This window comes from Epinephelus fuscoguttatus, linkage group LG22, assembly GCF_011397635.1.
Source record: "Epinephelus fuscoguttatus linkage group LG22, E.fuscoguttatus.final_Chr_v1".
Taxonomy (NCBI): domain Eukaryota; kingdom Metazoa; phylum Chordata; class Actinopteri; order Perciformes; family Serranidae; genus Epinephelus; species Epinephelus fuscoguttatus.
In genome coordinates this window covers 19,644,677-19,664,258 of record NC_064773.1, presented here as the reverse complement: position 1 = coordinate 19,664,258, position 19,582 = coordinate 19,644,677, and the positions used below count along the sequence as shown (strand labels likewise).

The 19,582-nt window shown below is 38.1% G+C and overlaps 1 protein-coding gene across 2 annotated transcripts in view; it reads right to left on the bottom strand.

The window, feature by feature from the left end:
- atxn7l1 (ataxin 7-like 1) overlaps positions 1-7,671 on the bottom strand; it is a 36,673-nt gene extending 29,002 nt beyond the window's left edge. Inside the window, exons 1-2 of one of the 2 annotated variants that reach the window (XM_049566764.1) lie at positions 7,506-7,671; positions 6,980-7,048 (exon numbers count right to left, since the gene is read on the bottom strand). In XM_049566764.1, coding sequence (XP_049422721.1) covers positions 6,980-7,048; positions 7,506-7,602 — 166 coding nt within the window. In that variant the 5' untranslated portion in view covers positions 7,603-7,671. The other variant, XM_049566765.1, reaches the window with a different exon arrangement.
- Positions 7,672-19,582: the final 11,911 nt, after the last annotated feature.

Sequence of the window (19,582 nt, the reverse complement as noted above, 5' to 3'; positions counted from 1 at the left end):
ACTGAAGATTAATAGAAATATTGCTAAAAACAAATATGCCCAGTGTAAAATAGCTGCTATTTCTTTTAGCTAAGCTTTGAGTATGTAATCTTCCCGTAACCGAACAAGCTCTGCTGACAGAAATCACAGCCCTTATTAGCACGGGGCTTGAGACAGCCTCACTGAGGGGGAGGTGGGTCGTGTATGGACGTACGAGTGTGTTTGCAACAGCTCACGAGGGAAAAATTTAAGAATGTGTGGGTGTCTGACAGTTTATGGGTGCATGCCGTCATGACCTCGCATTGCTGGCTAGTTCTGTGTCATCTGGGGCGTCACAGAGATCAGCAGTCATGCCTAGTGCCCACCAGTGTGTGTGCAGGAAACAGATCTGCTAGGTTATTCAAGGTCAAAGCCATATCATACAAATATGTAGACACCGTGAGCGTGTGTGTCTGTGTGTGTGTACATACTGCAAAAGGTCACAGTTGGTTTCATTACTTATGCATGGAGTGTTCAAGGACACATAGACTTACACCGAGGCTGTCATGTCTAGTAGGAATATTTTGTAAGTTTTGAGTTGTGTTAATACTGATTGAAGAGTGCTGTTAAATAAATACTGAGGTGCAATGAGACTGAATCAAATGAAGGGCAAGACAGTCATGCCACAGCGGTAAAATAAACTGATCTGCTGAGGAAGAGGCTTCCACATCAGGCCTACAGCTGGACGCCGAGCAGCTGCACTGAAGCAGTTAGTGGTAAGATGCTTTGCAAAAGTTCACCTTGTCAATACAGAAGAGGAGATTATTTCTCTCATTTTCCACGCCCATAATTTCTAAGCGTGCTCCTGGATTTAAGCCACAGTTCAAACTCTCCGATTCCTATGTTTGCCCCCCCCCCCCCCACGGGCAAATAAACTGCAGTGTTTGTTTTCTGACTTAACTGAAAAGGGGCCTGATCAGAGCTGTAGTACAAACACACATGGAAAGGTGTGGCTGCGTTTGAAAAATGGCTTTTTGAATATTGTCATTGTAGTCCACAGGTTGTTAAGTAGTCAGGGTTAATAACCTCAAAATGTGAGCGGTTAAACAGCCTGCTGCAGGTTAGCTCCACCTGCCACCAGCATCACAACAGTTTATGTCCATCCTGTGATCGCTTTCTGTGGAAACCAGCACAGTTACTTGTTAATGAACTATCAGGAAAGCCCAGCCAAAACAAAATATGCAAAGGACTTGGGTGGGAGTGCTGGGAAAAAAAAGCAAGAATGCAATTTCCTCTGTATCTGCCAAGTCAAATGCAAACTAAGTGCGTAGCCTATTTCTGCAGCCTCAATTGTGTGTGTGTTTCTCAAGCCAACTGCCACACGCTGCCAAATGACTGACAGGCCTGTAAATGAACTACAAAAACAATCAGTCACTGGTGAACAAACATGTTTGGAGCTACTAAAACAATCAATCATTGGACATGGATTACATTCAGAAGAAGTAAATCAACTTCCCATTGATGAACTGCGGTTTTGAAAGTAACTTAAAAGATTTTACAGGTAAACAAAACGGGTTTGAAAGGGACGACTACCATGAGAAGAGAACACTCAGCCCTGCCTTAGAACACTGAGTTCCTGCTGACTAACACACCTAAGTCATAACACAACTGTGGCAAAGAAACAGCAACGTGTTTTACTGAGAAAATGACCTACAATCGACCAACTTAGAGGAAACCACTTTTTAATAATCGCAATTTCAACAGTTCCAGAGGAGGGCACAGGCCACAGCAACAGCTCCAGCTGCTTTCTGAACAGGCACACCACATAATTATTGGTCCTGCACCAAAATGGATGATAGTGAAAACAAGCTTACCAGCAGCTGACTGGCAGCTAATGGCACAGACTCAAGGCTACAAACTCCACAAGCCTATTCTCTCCATTTTCACAAACATATCCCAGATACAAATCTAGGTAAAACCTGCAGAGTCATAAAACTCTAAATGGTCTATAATGAAGGTAACACAGCCGAACAAGGCCAAATTAGTCAACAGGATCTTAATGAGCATTCACCCACATGTTATGTAATTTGGTAGTTTAACAAAAGCAAACAGATCTGGATTTGAAATTGATAACTCGCCTAGCAAGATTCAAGGCCAGACACCGCTACTGAGGCTTAGCATTTTAATTCACAAAATGATCATTTGGAGAATGTAAGAATCACTTTAGGCCTTCAACAAATATAAATCAAAATGTTAGCAAATAACCAATATTGATTGCCTTATCATTTTTATCATAGCCACAGGGAGTCACAAGAGAACAGCTAAAGAGTCACAAGATGCTTACCCCTGTTCTAGGATCTTCCTTCTTTCCTAAACTACAAAATGCATTTCCTGCAGAAAATGCGTGTGAATGCTGTCAGCTGAAATTGGGAAGGCTTGCCGAAAACAAAAGAATCTTAACAGAGTGGTTCAGGGATGATGTTTTATTTTTAGGCCAATGAGAAAGTTAGCGTCACTCCAGTTCCCTTGCCAAAGCACAACAAGGATTTTTCCCGTTGAATTTCGGATTATTGCAGAAAATAAGCTCTGTGGCAAACAAACGTTTATGATACTTGCATGTTTTATTCGGCAAGATAATCTTCACAAATGAACACCACTTTTATGAGTTTTGAGGCCCAAATGCAATCGCCAAGCTGTGTTTGGCATGACGTTTTGTAGTCTCATCAAGCCGCTTGTTAGTAACCGCCTTTATTTTTAGACAAATAAAAGCTTTAACATTTAAGTTTGGGGTATTTGCTTACGTATTTTATGTCGTACAACAAAACGTGAAAGTCTCTTAAGCTTGTGTTAACCACAGAGCAAATTTCAGACATCTCACCTGAAATGTATTGACTTTGAGATGAGGGAACCAGGAGTGCTAAAATGCTAACTTATTTCCAAATTTTTGGACTCATTTGAGCACCACTCTATATGCTGAGAACCATGGAAGCTGAATTGTAAAAATGAGTTGGAAGCTCAATTGCATTACCCAAAGAAGCTAAGAATTTAAATATATTCCTAGAAAAGCTGAAAGCTAGACTGTAATTCTGTTATAGGTGGAAGTTGAAATGAATTAACTTGAAAGATATATAAAGCATTAGGTTTTCTTAATAAGAGAATCAGACCTTTGGTTGTCACCCAAAAATAAGTGGCAGACCTTTTCTTTGTAAGTCACACTGAGAAACTGAGTCAATGAACTGTATTATGATGAAGGACTCGTCACTTAAAAAAGTTTAAACCTACTACTACCAAGTTATTACTGTATAAAGCTTCAAGCATCTGTTTTCAAGGTCATCTGATCATCAGGTATTAAAAGCCAGGCTGAGAAATGAACTCCTGTCTGGGAAATGACTGCATGAAATCCTCGACAGAACGAACTGTCCTCGACAGAACGAACGGTTCACTGATAGCGTTAAATGTGAAATTAGGGTTACGATCTAACATCTAGGCTGAATACATTAACATCAAGGACAAAATCATTCCACTTCAACATCTATTCATCTTTTTTTTCTTACACACATTCTCTTTACTTCAGACTATGCTTCAATTCTGACAACAGAGCTAGGCCTATATCTCACGATTACTATCCTTATCAATTAATCTGCGGGTTTTCTCTATTAACTTAATCACAATTTCTTACAGCTTAAGGTCATGTTCAGTTTACTATCACATAAGATGAGGAAAAACAGCAAATCCTCAAACAATTAATTAAAACAGTTTCAGGGTAATTCTTTACCTAATCTTTCAGCTCTTAAGGTTTTAGGTGTAGAGCAGGAATACTCAGCCTGCCTTGCCCTGGGGATAATTTCGCAAAATGACACGTGACCCGGGGCCAATTAAGACACAGACATTCAGAATATTGCAAATCCAGTCGCAGCGGTCTGGTTTATGAGGGGTATTTCTAGGATTTGAGGATATTTGGGACTTAGTTCACACCTCTATCAGGGAGTCTGGACAATCGTCCCCAAGCACTTGTATCCCTGATAAATAAGCTCTATTATGATGCTTTTGTTTATGCACTCTGGCACTTTCTTTACAAGTGAATAATAGGCTACCTGGCACCCTATCACGGGCCAAATCTGGCCATACATTGGTGTTAACTTTACGGCGTTTTGCCTTTCTGCATTTTTCACTGAGGTGATCTCTAATAAGGTTTCATGGATCCTGAATCCACCTCGCTTTAAAGTGTTTGCTCGAAGTACAGGAAATATATGCATCATTTTCTTTGACTGCATTCAAGCGCTGACAGGGTAATTTGACTAATTTCAGCTCAAATCATTTAAATGCAGACAATACTAAACGCGAGGTAACCAAGGCTTTTTTAAATCCTCTGCTGAGAGATTTCAAACACCAAAGGGAAAAACAGCTACTGCAAGAAGCACTGTGGTAAGTTCCCTTCTGTCTGATGCATACTGCAGTTCAGTGCATTTACACTCCAAGCACATTTGATCTGGGACAACTCTCAAAGCACGCTCGCAGAAACATCTTTGTACTCGTGTTACATACTGTACCTCACAGTTAGAGTCATCTTCATCAACTGTTTTTGATAATACTGAACACACTCAAAGAACACTACGGTAAATGATCATTTAAATGATCTCCACAATAACACAATGTTCCTCATGATTCCCATCCTGACTAAATCCAGTACAAATAGAAGCATTACAACACTGCCTATTTCTAGTGAGATGATGACAGTGGCTGTCAGTCTAGCCGACAAAGTTGCTGTTGGTTGTCATCATCTCCACTGTGTGTGCGAGGGTGACAAACAGACACAGATACCAATCATGTCCTGCACCACACACACACACACACACACACACACACACACACCAATTACAGCCGACCTGGCCTTGTCATCTACAAATATGTGCGCGCACTGAAGTGTCAAGTGAGTAAACATGTAACGTAATGAATCACACTAGGTTCTGCGAGACACAAATGTACAAATGAGGCATTTAAGACATGTTTCCTTGTGTGTTCGTGAGGGTAATGGGTGTCTGCGTCTGTGTGCGTGTGTGTGTGTGCATATCACTCTCAGCAGGCCTTGGTGTCATGTTGCCAACAGATCAGCAATTCTGGAAACACCGCTCCAGTTTGGCTCTGAGAGAGGATGATGAGGCATGTGAGTGAGTGTGTAGGAAGGGGGCGGGGTGGGGTTGGTTTTTGACCAGTGAGAGTCAGAAGAGTTTCCCTGGCTGTGGGTGTGTGCGTCAGTGTGTTTGTACGAGCGCTGCAGCACGCTTTAACTTTCAGGGATGACTCAAGTGTGTTAGTGTGCAGCGCGTGCTCTGGTGGGTATTTATACGTGGTGAGGTGTGGAGGAACTCCTTTGGCTCCGTCTCTGGGGGGGGGTGGAGGTACCTACTCACCGCTTAGGGGCACCCCACAACCCCCTCCTCATACACATGCTATATTTATAACTTTATTCCTACACAAAAGCCCCAAAGCAACACAGTAAAGACAATGAATAAGACAGATTCTCCGCCATTCATCAGTGTATCACAAGCTATTTTTTCTAATGACACAGGTACAGTTGCAATAATTTGCTTTCTAACTGATTAGCTAATCAAGAATTAGAAACTACTTTAATCGTCAATTAATCATTTTTCAAGCAAAAAACCCCAGCTAAATATTCTCTGGCTTCAATTTCTCAAACGTCTGATGCTTGTCTTTGTCGTGCATGGTGGTAAACTGACTAATAAGCAATCTGAATGCATCACCTTGAGCTCTGGGAAACTGTTAAGTAAGTGTGTACACATACGAGGAATTTGAACTGCGTGTGCTTGCACTGAAATAGAAATAACGGCTAAAAACAAGGACAATAAAGCAATACCATGATATGAGACTAGATATGGGCTTATATTTTGGATATCGAAATATTGTAACTGCTCTATTATTTGCCTTTACCCACTTCGTCATTATATACACATTACTGATTATAATTTATCAAAAATGAAATGTTGTAGATGTTTAGCGTAAGCATCAATCCTCAACCAGAAAATATTGTCGCAATAACTCAACTCAAATGTCAAGATTTGGACCCGAATCAACCAACAAGACTACTAAATACCCTTATATACTGGTTTTCGACATATACATATATCATATGCTATGTGATTTGTGATTCAAGCATGGCAGGTCTCCATGAGTCATCCTTTAGCCATACAATACCAGAAAATTCTCAAAATCCTTTAAGACAACCTGTTATATGAACAACTACATATCCATTATAGCATTCTTTGCTCTCTGCACCACTGCACTGTTGTCTAGCTGTCTGCACATCCTTAAAAAGCCTTAAATTATATTAGGCCTTAAATTTAAATGTCTGAGGTCTTAACTGCCACACACATTTTCACCAATCTTATTTACTACAAATCTTTTTCTCTGTCTTTTGACTTTATAATTATATTTACCTGTTGATTTTAAAATCTAGATTTTATATAGGATTGTGGTTATTACAGGGAGTTAAATGAAAGTATTAAGTGAAATGACAGTGCTAGGTTCAGAGGTAGGTTTAAAGTTTTCACAGGAAAGAGAAGACAAACAAATGATGGATGAATGAGACCAGATAAAATGACCATGCTGAATATTTGATGACATTTCAAGCCTGATATTCCTAAAAATGAATTTAAGACACCTGGTTTGTAGACAGCAAGACAACAGTGCAATGGTGCAGACAGCAAAGGATGCTGTTTACATAAATTTGACAATTTTCTGACATTTTATGGGCAAAATATTAGTTGATTCATGAAGAAAATAATCATTAGTTACGGGATGCTACAGGCTGCACCCCTTATATATCAATTAACGTTACAGTGTGAATTTATAAAGTAGGTATGATGCCCAGTTATGTTGATTTCAGTGAGGAGATGTTAAAATAAATATACCTTAGCATCATTTTAGCTGCAGAGCATGAATAACGAAACAATAACAAAGCATCATCGTCTAAGTGACAGCGTGAAGTGTCTAACTTCCTTACCTTGTTTGCTAAGCCTCACGGCTTCACCGAGGCAGTAAAGCTCCTTGTCGCTGTTATCCAAAGACGAGTCTGCGTCAGAACAAAACACAACAGCCACTTAGAAACACGCAGGAGCATTCACAACAAACTTTGGGGCCATGCGTGGAGCCATGCTGGTCCGAGGCTGCCTGGCTACCTTGTTAGCATTAGCCTGCTAGCGCCCGAGCTGGCTTCCCCTACCGCGAGTGAAGCTGTCAAAGCTAACAAACTTACAGCTGGACAGTTGAGCCTATCATGACCGCACGAGCCACAGCGGCACGAACTCCGCACTGTAACGGCTAGCTTGGCTCGCGCGCCTGTGCACGAGCGCCAAAGCAGCGTATTAATATTGCATTTCGTAGTAATATTTTTTGACAGTTACTTTGCTGCGCTTTGACAGACGCTGCATGGTGGAGGAGCTTACTCAACTCAATCACAGACAGTTGGACCACGCACTTCCCGACAGTTTGTCCGCAAAAACAACAACGCTACCGACGTGCGAACTTACTGTCAACAAAACGTAATTTAGCCGCACTGACGAAGGAAGACCAAGGCTCGCAAAGGAAGGTATCCGGACTTGGTATTTGGCGATCCAGTGTCGCCATTGCTCTTCCTTCTTGTTGCTTTGCTGAGAGCCGTTTTTTCCTCTCTCTCCTTCGCACGCAGCAGGCGAAAAACGAAAGAACGAAATATGCTGACGTCTTCCTCGGCGGGCTTCGATTCGGCTCGGGAACTTCCGGAGGGTTGAGAGGTTGAGCGACAGACGAAGCAGCTCTCGAGTTCAAAAGTTCAGAAAAGCCCAAAGCTTATTTTACACACAGTGTGCTCACTGTGGGACACCTTCACTGTTACATTATGTTGCATTAGAAAACATTAGAAACTATATTTTTTATTTAAATGGCATTGGAAGACAGAAAAACAAATAACAGTGTCAGACCTATCAACATTTATGTTCTATCAAAAAGAAGGTTAATCACTGAGCGTAATAACACAACCTGTATCCTTAAATTAAAGACCTACCTTTTTAATCTGGCTTTTAATGTAGAATAACATCACAGTCTTGAAGTTTTAACCATTGATTGTTACCTACTTCTATTTCTCCTGTTCATTTTTTATTCTATTTTATTTATTTATTTTTACACTATGGAGTTTTAATCATCTTTTTTCTTCATTTGTTCTGTTTTGGTTGGTTTGCTTTTTTAATATTTTATTGTTTTGTGTCCGTGTCATTCCAATTTTGCCATGTGAAGCACTTTGCATGTTTGTATGAAAGGTGCTATATAAATAAATTTGAGTTGACACACACATAACAATTATGTGGTAATAATAATAACCGTACGCTATCCACACAATGCTGCTGAACATGAACAGCTTTTGATACATTTGTAAAACCGAGGGGATATTATAATGGAATAATCCATTTACTTGTTGCTGTGATTGTAAATGTTAAGACTATACCTTCATTACCGAAAGTAACATCATCTGAACTGATGACACAGGCAGACTTACTTAATATGTAATGATCAACAAATGTGTGAAAACTTGAGACGAAACTGATGCAATATAAAAGGACATATAATTTTTAAAAGCACTAGAGACATGTGGTGACATATTTCCATAAAGAACAACATCGCAACACCAACAGGACATATTATCAGCAGCAGCAGAAAAGAGTTTGGCGCTTACATGTGTGTGTATTAATCATCCATTTTTTTAATTGATTACTGAAGGATCTATAGGTGTTCAGGTCTCTGATTCCTCAGTGGAATCGTACAATGTTTTGTCTCCGAGTGACACGAACGATTAATGTTTGTTCTTCTGCTGATAACACAAGTTTGCATATCTTACTGAGTCATCCCAACTTAAAATCTGATGACTTTAGAACCAACCTGACAAAATCAAAGAAAGACTTGCAACTTGGACTTTAACATCAGTGACTCATGACTTCACTTGGACTTGAGCTTTTAGACTTGAAAATACTGTATACCTTCCCCCAAAGCCCCAGTGATGAAAAAGTAGTCTATGTCATTTCCTAGATCAGCTAACATTAACAGAATGTATTCGCAGGAACTTCACACTTACTTCCTTAGACTGATTTAGTTTGAACTAACATGACAGCATCCGAAGACTAATGTTACCTTACTTAGCGCCAGTTGGAAAAAAATGATACCAAAGATAATTTCCTTCACGTACAAAAACGACACGGCGGTGAACAAAAAAAACAAGTTGCAGTGTGCAAAAAGTCCAGGTCAAAAATAACAGACCAAGACGCAACAACATCCAACTTTGTTTGACGTTTGAAGGTGCACAAACAGAAGTTAAGGCTCAAATTGACATGGTTAGCGAGCTAATGCTATGCTAACTCTTTTACAAACTTGTTTAAAGGAATAAATGAAAACTTTGAAAAGCATTTATGATTTTTATAACTACATTATTGGTGTTGTGTTCGTTGAAGAGCGCATTATGCCTTGTTAAGGACTTGAAACTCAAAGTTTAGGGCTCCCATCTCTGTGACAATTTGGCATTTTGTAAACATGAAAATAAATATCTAATTCCAGACTGAGCGGGAAAGGGGCCCTTGTGTGAACCTGAACAATGCACCAGAGATTTAAATCTCACTGCTTCAATAAACAAAATGAGAGTACTATGAGGGCTTGCCAGGGAGTTGCAAGGTAATGGGTGTAATGGATTTTGGAAGGAGGGGGTCAGAACAACAGTATGAATAACATGATGGTGTCAATAGCTCAGATTGTATTGTGAGGTTACAGCTGCAGTTTGGTTGTTTTATTTCACTGAGAGCCTAAAAAGATGTAAATGATTTTGGAGCCAGTTATATAATGTCTCAGCTTTTACAGTGCCAACAAAACTCTTTGAATGGAGTCACATAGAGACTGGTGAAAAGCAGGGATTTTTCAGACCTGAAGTCCAGAGGAAGTTCCATCTGCATCATGCACTCACAAGTGAATTTAATACAGTACAACACTGATTTAAGAGATCTGAATTCTGTGGTCACGGAAACAAACTGGCTCAGGATGTTAAGGCTCTCCAAGTGGCTCAGTAGGTCAGGCTCATGGCACTACATAGACCTCTTGTGGCTGAAAGCAGAACCTGCACTCAAAGTGCAAAGTCGGGGTCAAGGGAGGTGACACACAGATGGCCTCCTTTTTAAAGGAAATTAATGTCAAATGGATGACAGTATTTCTTCCATTATAATAATACTGAACAAACTGACCACTGAAGGAGAAACACTACAGGTGGAGACATAGCTTTTTTGTTTCTCTGACTTTTGTCTAATTTCAGACCACTGGAAAGAAAACATCTACATTACAGATTTTGTCCTTGTCCTTCACAAAAAGCACAGTTGCATATTTAAACATATGGGAACATAATCATATGATCTATAATCATTATATTTGATCCTATCCACGTGTAGTGTCTTATTTTGGCTAAAAATGTATGAAATTTTACAGTACTTACCTTTAAAGGTAGTGCTGTAATGTAACTAAGTACATGTACTCAGGTATTGTACTTAGTTACATTACAGCACTACCTTTAAAGATATGTATCGTAAAAAAAAAATCATATATTTTAGTAGAATTTTGTAGAAATTTGAGGCACCTGGGGGGCTCAGCAGCTCAGAAAGTAGAGTGGGTGCCCCATGTAAAATGGCAATGTCCTTGCCACAGTGGCCACAGGCTTGATTCCATTCCTTGGCCCTTTGCTCCATATCAGGGCACCATTGCACTTTTTACTCCACTAACAATTATTAATGTTCAGGTTCAGGTTCAGGTTACTTTATTGATACCCAAGGGTAGACTAGTTTTGCAGTTGAGAGTCAAAACATCCATCACAGTTTGAACAATCAAAACAAAACATAAAACATAGAATACAAGAAAGAAATTTAAAATCGACAGAAAGTGCTGCAATCCATGAAATAAAAGCATGAAATAAAAGCAAATAATTAAAAACGCCAAGAGCAAAATTCCCTACAAGACATAGGTTAAGAGAATAAAAACAGTTCAATAGAATAAGAATAAAACAATGAGATAAAAAACAATCAATCAATAAAAAAATAAGATACATGCTCCAAAGTGACTGACTTGTGCAGTTTTGTGCAAAGATTCTACAGCTTGTTTACCAGTGTGATTGCAGCTGGAACAGAGCTGTTTTTGTATTGTTTAGTTCTATAACTTGGGACTAAAAACCTCCGTCCAGAGGGAAGAATCTGGAACTCGCTGTGCAAAGGATGCAAACTGTCATTTAAAATGGTCGTGGCTATCTGCTGTAACTGTTTGGTATACAGGGAAGAGGGGTTCAGCTGGGACTTGCCAATCAGCTTACTTGACCTTTTCACAATTTGATTTAAAGAGTTCTTATTGTTTACAGAAAGGCTTCCAAACCATGACACCAAGGAAAAGGATAAAATGGATTCACTAAAAGCGTGACTAAACAGGGTCATCATGGTTTTATCTACATAAAAATAGGATAGCGATTATCAAATAACTTAAATGACTTTACAAATTAATATTTTTGCTCACAAACCATGTAAAAAATGTACAAGTGCAGCTAAAACAAGTAGTCACCTGATCAGAAAAGTAACTGGCAGCTATTTTGATTTAAAAAAAAAAAAAAAAAAAAAAATTAAATGCAAAAATTTTATGGATCCAGCTTTTAAAACAATAGGATTTGTGGCATTGTTGTTAAATTAAATTAAATTAGATTAGATTATATTAAATTCAATTTAATTTAATTTAATTTAATTTAATTATTTGATTTATTAATTTGATTTAACTTCTTATTCTTTGAGTACTTTTGGGACTTCAGTACATTTTCATGATTTTACTTGCATGCTTTTGCTAAAGTAACATTTTCAGTGCAGGACTTTCAGGAGTAACAGAGTATTTTTACAGTGTGGTATTAACACTTTCACTGGAGCGATGGATCTGAATCCTTGCTGCAACACTGTTTCATGACCATTTTCTCAAAATGAGTTTGTTCATACTGAACCAAAAATCTTAACTTCAGCAAAACTTACAAACACCAAACTTTCCAGTTATATTCCTATCTATATTTTGAAGGCTTTCACGGAAGGGTTTGTCCATAAATCATTCATCGCCTGATTTAAAGAATATTATATCCCAAAAAAAAATAATAAAAAAAAAATATTATAAGTAGTAGTATTTTTCAATGGTTGTTGACAATATTTTCTGATTTATGGAGTGATAAAAAAAAAATATTTTAATTATTTCAATGTACGTAATGAACAGGGGAAGTTTCATGTTGATATCTACTTAGTTAAAAGTTTTACCCTGTAGTGTCACCCCTTAAATCCAGATTTTAGTCATTAGAATTAACACAGTACTTTATGATGCTTAAAAGGTTTAAAAAACTTGCCAGAGCTAAAGAATCCCGTGGCTACACACATGTGATCACATGACGCAGCATGAGATGGTTTTTTTTTTTTTTTTTTTTTTTTGGTTGTTTCACTGAACCAGAGGGAGGGTGAATGAGACTGAGAAGGGTGGAGATGCAGAGGAAATGACAGCCTTTAAACGAGGGCAAGGAAATGACTTTGATTAGTTTATACTGATGTGTTAAATCAGGTCAAATCCACACACACACACACACAGAGTCCACACACAGCTCATGTGCTCATCTGTGGTTAAATGCAATCCTTCCTTTCCCACACAAACACACACCAGCACACTTCTCTGTTCTCTCACACAGAGGGTGACTCAGCCACAGCGTTGTGTTTGTTTCCCGCACAGTGATCATTGAGGTCACAGGACAAATCAGGAGGTCACAGGAGACAAACAAGGAAACACAGAGTACTGTTTGTCTGTCTCTTCAAGGGTAATATTAACGGGTTTGGGTCACAAATGTCTTCAGATGCTTTCACTCTTTTATTTCACCCTTTTAGACTCATAAGGCTTTTCTTTTAAAATCTCACCTGAGCAGCTGAATCCAAGCAAAAGTATAGCTGCTGTGCAGCAATGGTCGGGGCCAGGCAATTTTAGGCAAAATTAGGCAATTCTGAGCAACAAGCAGAGTGTAGGAAGATGAAAAAAAGGTGGCATTCTAAGCATAAGAGACTATGCTCTATCTCACTGAGCTAATTAGCAAGAGACAACTCTGCGGTATATATGTTCTATGAACTTCTTCTAGTTCATTATAGGAATTCTACTATGGGGTGCCGTTTGTAAAGTGTCTCACGCTGAAAATAACATTTAGCTTCAAACAATGTTTAAAAAAGTATTGTGAATTTTTTAACATCACCTTTTACCACATTTACAGCAATATTTGTTAACTTAGAAATATATTAAATAGTTAAATCTAAATATTAAATGTGGCACCTAAATGTTAAATGTTAAATCTAAATATTAAATCTAAATCTAAATCTAAATATTAAATCTAAATCTAAATCTAAATGTTAAATCTAAACGCTAAATCTAAATCTAAATATTAAATCTAAATCTAAATGTTAAATCTAAATGCTAAATATAAATATAAATATTAAATATAAATACAAATGTTAAATCTAAATGCTAAATCTAAATCTAAATGTTAAATGTTAAATCTAAATGTTCTGGGTGTAACTAAATATTTAGCTAATATGCAAATTCATACCGGAAGTACCAAAATAAAAGCTCGAGATGGTCAGACTGTGTTTATAGAATCAAATAACGAATTAAAATCAACTTATCGAGAGAAATGAACATTTGAACATACATTAGCGTGATAATAACTACCTAAAATAACAAGAAACGTGATTGGAGAAATTTTATTTGACGTGTACTTTGAGTTGTTAGTGTCCCTTCGGAGGGACTAACAACCTAAGCTAAGCTAACAACCGTTAGCTCTTAGCACCGTTAGTAGTGTCTGTAATGACTCATTAACTCTTAAATGGTCCGTGAAAAAAATATTTTTTTCCAGCGGATGTCTTAGTTACAACATGATTGAGCTAGCAAAGCAGTTTTGTGTTGCGATGTGTGGTATTTATTCAGTTTTGGGAAATCATGATGTCTAGAAAGCATCAGTGGCTGCAGTAGCAGCAAAGCTAACATCAGGACGTCATCTGTTAAAAGCCTCCCGTTGTCGGATACGACATGAAACTATTCCAGTTAGCTCAATCATGTTGTAACTAAGACATCTGCTGGAATTTTTTTTTTTTCACAGACCATTTAGAGTTAATGAGTCAACAGCTAACGGTTAGCCCCGCTAATCTACGATGACCATGTTATTAATTTCAGAACGTGATAGTAATGTTTGTTCAATCATTGTGTTTATGGACTTTACAAACACCAGATTAGTCTAAACGGTGATATAGTGACGTGAAAAATGTGAGATATGCATATATATATATATATATATATATATATATATATATATATATATATATATATATATATATATAATTGTAGCTAAACTCCGCTGGTTTTCGACCCAGAAGTATTTGTAAACAACAAGGTGATTCCCTCCGAAGGGACACTAACAACTCAAAGTACACATCAAATAAAATTTCTCCAAACACGTTTCTTGTTATTTTAGGTAGTTATTATCACGCTAATGTATGTTCAAGTGTCCATTTCCCCCGATAAGTTGGTTTTAATTCGTTATTTGATTCTATAAACACAGTCTGACCATCTCAAGCTTTTATTTTGGTACTTCCGGTGACCGGCAGTGTGAATTTGCATATTAGCTAAATATTTAGTTTCACCCAGAACATTTAGATTTAACATTTCACATCTTCATCTTCTAACCGCTTCATCCTCTTGAGGGTCGCGGGGGGGCTGGAGCCTATCCCAGCTGACATTGGGTGAGAGGCAGGGTACACCCTGGACAGGTCGCCAGACTATCGCAGGGCTGACACATAGAGACAGACAACCATTCACACTCACATTCACACCTACAGACAATTTAGAGTTATCAATTAACATAGTCCCCAATCTGCATGTCTTTGGACTGTGGGAGGAAGCCGGAGCACCCAGAGAGAACCCACGCTGACACGGGGAGAACATGCAAACTCCACACAGAAGAGCTCCCACGCCCAGGATCGAACCGGCAACCCTCTTGCTGTGAGGCAAGAGTGCTAACCACCACACCACCGTGCCGCCCCCATTTCACATTTAGATTTATATTTATATTTAGCATTTAGATTTTACATTTATATTTATATTTAATAATTAGATTTAACATTTATATTTATATTTATATTTATATTTAGCATTTAGATTTAACATTTATATTTATATTTATTTTTAGCATTATCATGGTTTTGGACCTTCAGTCAGACAAAGTGAGATGTTTGTGGATGCCAGATTGGAATTGGGGAAAGGTAATATGAATTCTACATAATTTTATAGACAAACATTTAATATAGAAAATAACTGGATCATAATTATTTTAACCTTAGTAGTCTCTAATCCACATAGCATGATGCCTGAACATAGGACTTTCACATTAGAATGTCCGTTCTGCTTTAGCTGAGGCTTGAACTCACAACATCTGAGACTGAGGTCCGTCTTCTATCTCACTGAGCTAAGTGGCAAGTGACAATTCATGTGTGGCTTAACAAACTGACTAAGCCAAGCATCAGGGTGCCAGACAATAGCCATCCATGCCATGGAAATGCAAATTTCAAAGTGAAAGTTCCAAAGCTGTAGCACATATGGTTGATTTGTTATGAATTTTCAAAGTTTTGAAATTTAGAGGCTTGCTGTAGCGTCACCATCAGGACTATTGTCTTGTGTTTCCAGTTGAGGACATCTGGCATGGGACTGGACCTTTATGAAAAGTTTGGGTAGATTTCTCATATGGAAATGTTGCACGAGCTGAGGCTTGAACTCACAGTCTTCAACACCAAGAACCATCTTCTATCTCGCTGAGCTAATTGGCAAACAGAGATGTCACATGTAGCTTCACAAATTGACTAAGCCAGTCACCCGTGTGCAAGACAGCAGCTGTTAGTGTGTAAAGGCAGATTTCAAACAGCTGTCAAAAATTCAGTTATTAAGACAAAAATCCGAAAACACAGGAATTGCATCTAGACAGCATGGAGATGTTGGTAATTTGTTTTTAACAATGATTTATTGGCTCCATAAGTGAAAAACTGATGTTTAAAAATGCCATTTTTGCATTGACTCCAATTGTTCGCATGAGAGCGAAATTCAAAATGCTGTAAAAAATTCAGTTTTTGTGATAAAATTCTGATATTTTCCAAACATCATCTTCCATGACTCCAAAATTTTGTTATTTTTTTAATGAACATTGAAAATGTATTTAGCAAGAATTTGCAAGTATAAGTTTACAATACTGTTTACAGTCAAACATTTTGATGCACTGTAGGCTCAATTTTTGATAAATCAAAAATCTGTATGGATGGTTTGTGTAGGACAGTCTGAAGATGCTCTGTAGCAAGTTTGGTGTCAATTGAGCAAAAATTGTGGGAGGAGATAGGTTCAATAAGTTTTACAGTTTTTGAAAAAAACAGAGTGCTGGACTTCATAATTTGCAATAGGTTTAAATGTACAAAAGTTTCTTCAGTATTGGGGCTACATTTTGGAAAGTTGCAAATCTGTAACATATATGGTTGATTTGTTGTGAATTTTCAAAATTTTGAACTTTAGAGGCTTGCTGTAGCACCACCATCAGGACTATTGGCCTGTTTTTGCAGCTGAGGCAATCTGGCATGGGACTGGACCTTTGTGCAAAGTTTGGTGATTTTTCGAGCATGGGAAGTAGGATTTCCTCAGAAGAAGAAGAAGAAGAAGAAGAACAAGAACAAGAACAACAACATGCAGGATAACAATAGCAGCTTAGGCTGCCCAGCCCCTAATTATACTGTTTTTCAGATGTTTAAACCTGTTCTGCATAATCATCTGTTTCACACATGACCAGGAGAAACTTACCACCTCTGGGTTGTATACGTCTGTGAAGAAGTCAAGTTGTAGTTACAGTTTAAGTCCATGTCTGTCCAGAAGTATATGACAGTTGTCTCTTGCATTGGTCAGTTGACAATGTCTCAAATATTAATGTTGCTGCAAAGAAACTACATGTGACTCTTTCACCCCTATCCAGTGGCTCCCTATGGCTTTGGCAAAAAATTACATAGAAATTAATTACGGCAATTTTTTAACACTTTAATTATCATTTTTCATTGTCAAAGGCCTTGGGTGACTCTTACATTCTCAACTGTAAAAATATGCAGCCTATACACAGAAAAAACCAAGTTTTTACATTTCATCAACTAAATGTGCATCATACGGCCCGTCACCTTTTCCTACAAATTTTGTCAAACCTCATTATCAATGGTTTGCCTTGGATCTCCCTAACTAAGCTAGCTATGGATTCAAGATTAAAAAAAGTCTTGGAGGAGAATTAGAGTAGAGAATTCAACAGCACATGGACATATTTGTTTGCTTTTACCGCCAACCCTGCAAAGTTAAAGTACCAAACAATCATAAATGGCCCACTGCAGAGTAGCCACCTTGTGGTAAGAAATATTAATAAATGCTCATTTAGATCTATCACTTAAACTGATGGGTGAATTTAGACTTACTGTTACCTTCATTATAAGGCTCCATTTTTTCTGTGGCTCCAGGCAGATTATTTGAGAGCTTTTTTGACCAAAAATGGCTCTTCTGATGGTAAAGGTTGCCGACCCCTGGTCCATACAATCAGCACAGTTTCAAGGTGGACACCCAAGATTTGTGTTACCAATTCAGTATCTGACCAAGATATGACATTGAGTAATGGCCAGAAGTGTCTTTGCAGAACATTGTGATGTCACAATGAATATGACCTTTGAAATTTTGGATATAAAATGTCATCACTTAATTATATCCTCATAGACATTAGCATATGAATTCTTAAGTTATGGCACATTCTGTGAGGTTGCAGTGACCTTGAACTTTGAGCTTTGACCACAAAATTCTAATCAGATTATTCTTGAGTGCAAGTGGAAGCTTGAGCCAAATTTGAGGACATTCCTACACGGCGTTCTTGAGTTATTGTGTTCAAAAGAATGAGATGGACACAAGGTCACAGTGACCTTGACCTTTGACCACTAAATTCTAATCAATTCATTGGTAAGTCCAAGTGGACGTTTGTGCCAATTTGCCAAATTTTAGTTATGGCCAAACACATTTTGTGAAGTCGCAGTGACCTTGAACTTTGAGCTTTGACCACAAAATTCTAATCAGTTTATTCTTGAGTGCAAGTGGAAGTTTGAGCCAAATTTGAGGAAATTCCTACATGGCGTTACAAGAATGAGATGGACACAAGGTCACAGTGACCTTGACGTTTGACCACTAAATTCTAATCAATTCATCGGCAAGTCCAAGTGGATGTTCGGGCCAAATTTGAAGAAATTCCCACAAGGTGCTCATGAGAGTGGGAGAGAAAGGGACAGACGGACGGATGGACATTTGTATGGATGAACGGATGCACTGACTGGCTGACAGTATGAAAACATAACACCTCCAGGCACAGCTGTTGCCAGCTTGGAGACATAAAAATGTGCAGTGAAATTAAAGCTAAATGGATGTTTTGGAAAATGTTTTGGCATCCATGTCGTGGCCTGACAGAAAAGTGACAGACAGACACACTCACAGGCAGAGTGCATTTATCAGTGCACACATACAACCACACACACACATTTGCAAATGAATAGGACGTTCACTAAAGAGATTAATGAAAAAATCATTCATTTTTATTGAAAAAAAAAAAAGGTACATTGAAATTGTGCATGTCACAGAGTGAATGTACGTCTCTCTCTTGAATAAGACAGTTTGGCAGGTTAAATGCATAGAAATCATTGACAAAGCTATAGCTGGTCGGATGATGATTACAAGAGTGCAGAGGCATAACCAGTACACCACACACATACACACACACGCACGCACGCACGCACGCACACACACACACACACACACACACACACACACACACACATTCATTTAAAGACATACTATGCAGGATTCTCCTAACAAACAATGTATAGACTCAAACAGAAGTAATCCCTCTCAATCATCACTTATGGCCTATGAGAAGTGTGTAGTGGTGTATTTTTCGGGGATTTATAAAAAGGTAGAGACCAGCTGCCTGGCCATTAGCGGCACATATCCAAGAGAGTGAATCTGGGGTAGGCTTTACTGTCACTTTCACTGGGGAGCTTGTTGACAATCCTGCATAGTATACCTTTAACTTTGCCGAATGACAAAGTTAAATGACTTTAAAATCATCCCACTTACATTTTAACCGCATCAAAAGGCATAAAACAACAATAAAATCAAAAAGCCCTTCAAATATTCATCTACATATGCTAAAAATGAAAAAAAAAAAAAAAAAAAAAAAGTGATAGTTTATAAAACACCAGCTAACTGTTTGGTGTATCAGGAAGGCTTTATAAAAACTAGACGATCAAAAAACAAGACAAACTGTTTTGGACAACAACAAAATAACTGATTTAACACACAGAGATATGAAATGAGCTCAAACAGGGGGTAAGAATAGTGCTATGGCAAGGTTCAACAGTGATGAATGAAAATGACTACATTCAAAAAACACCAAACATTTTTCTTACAC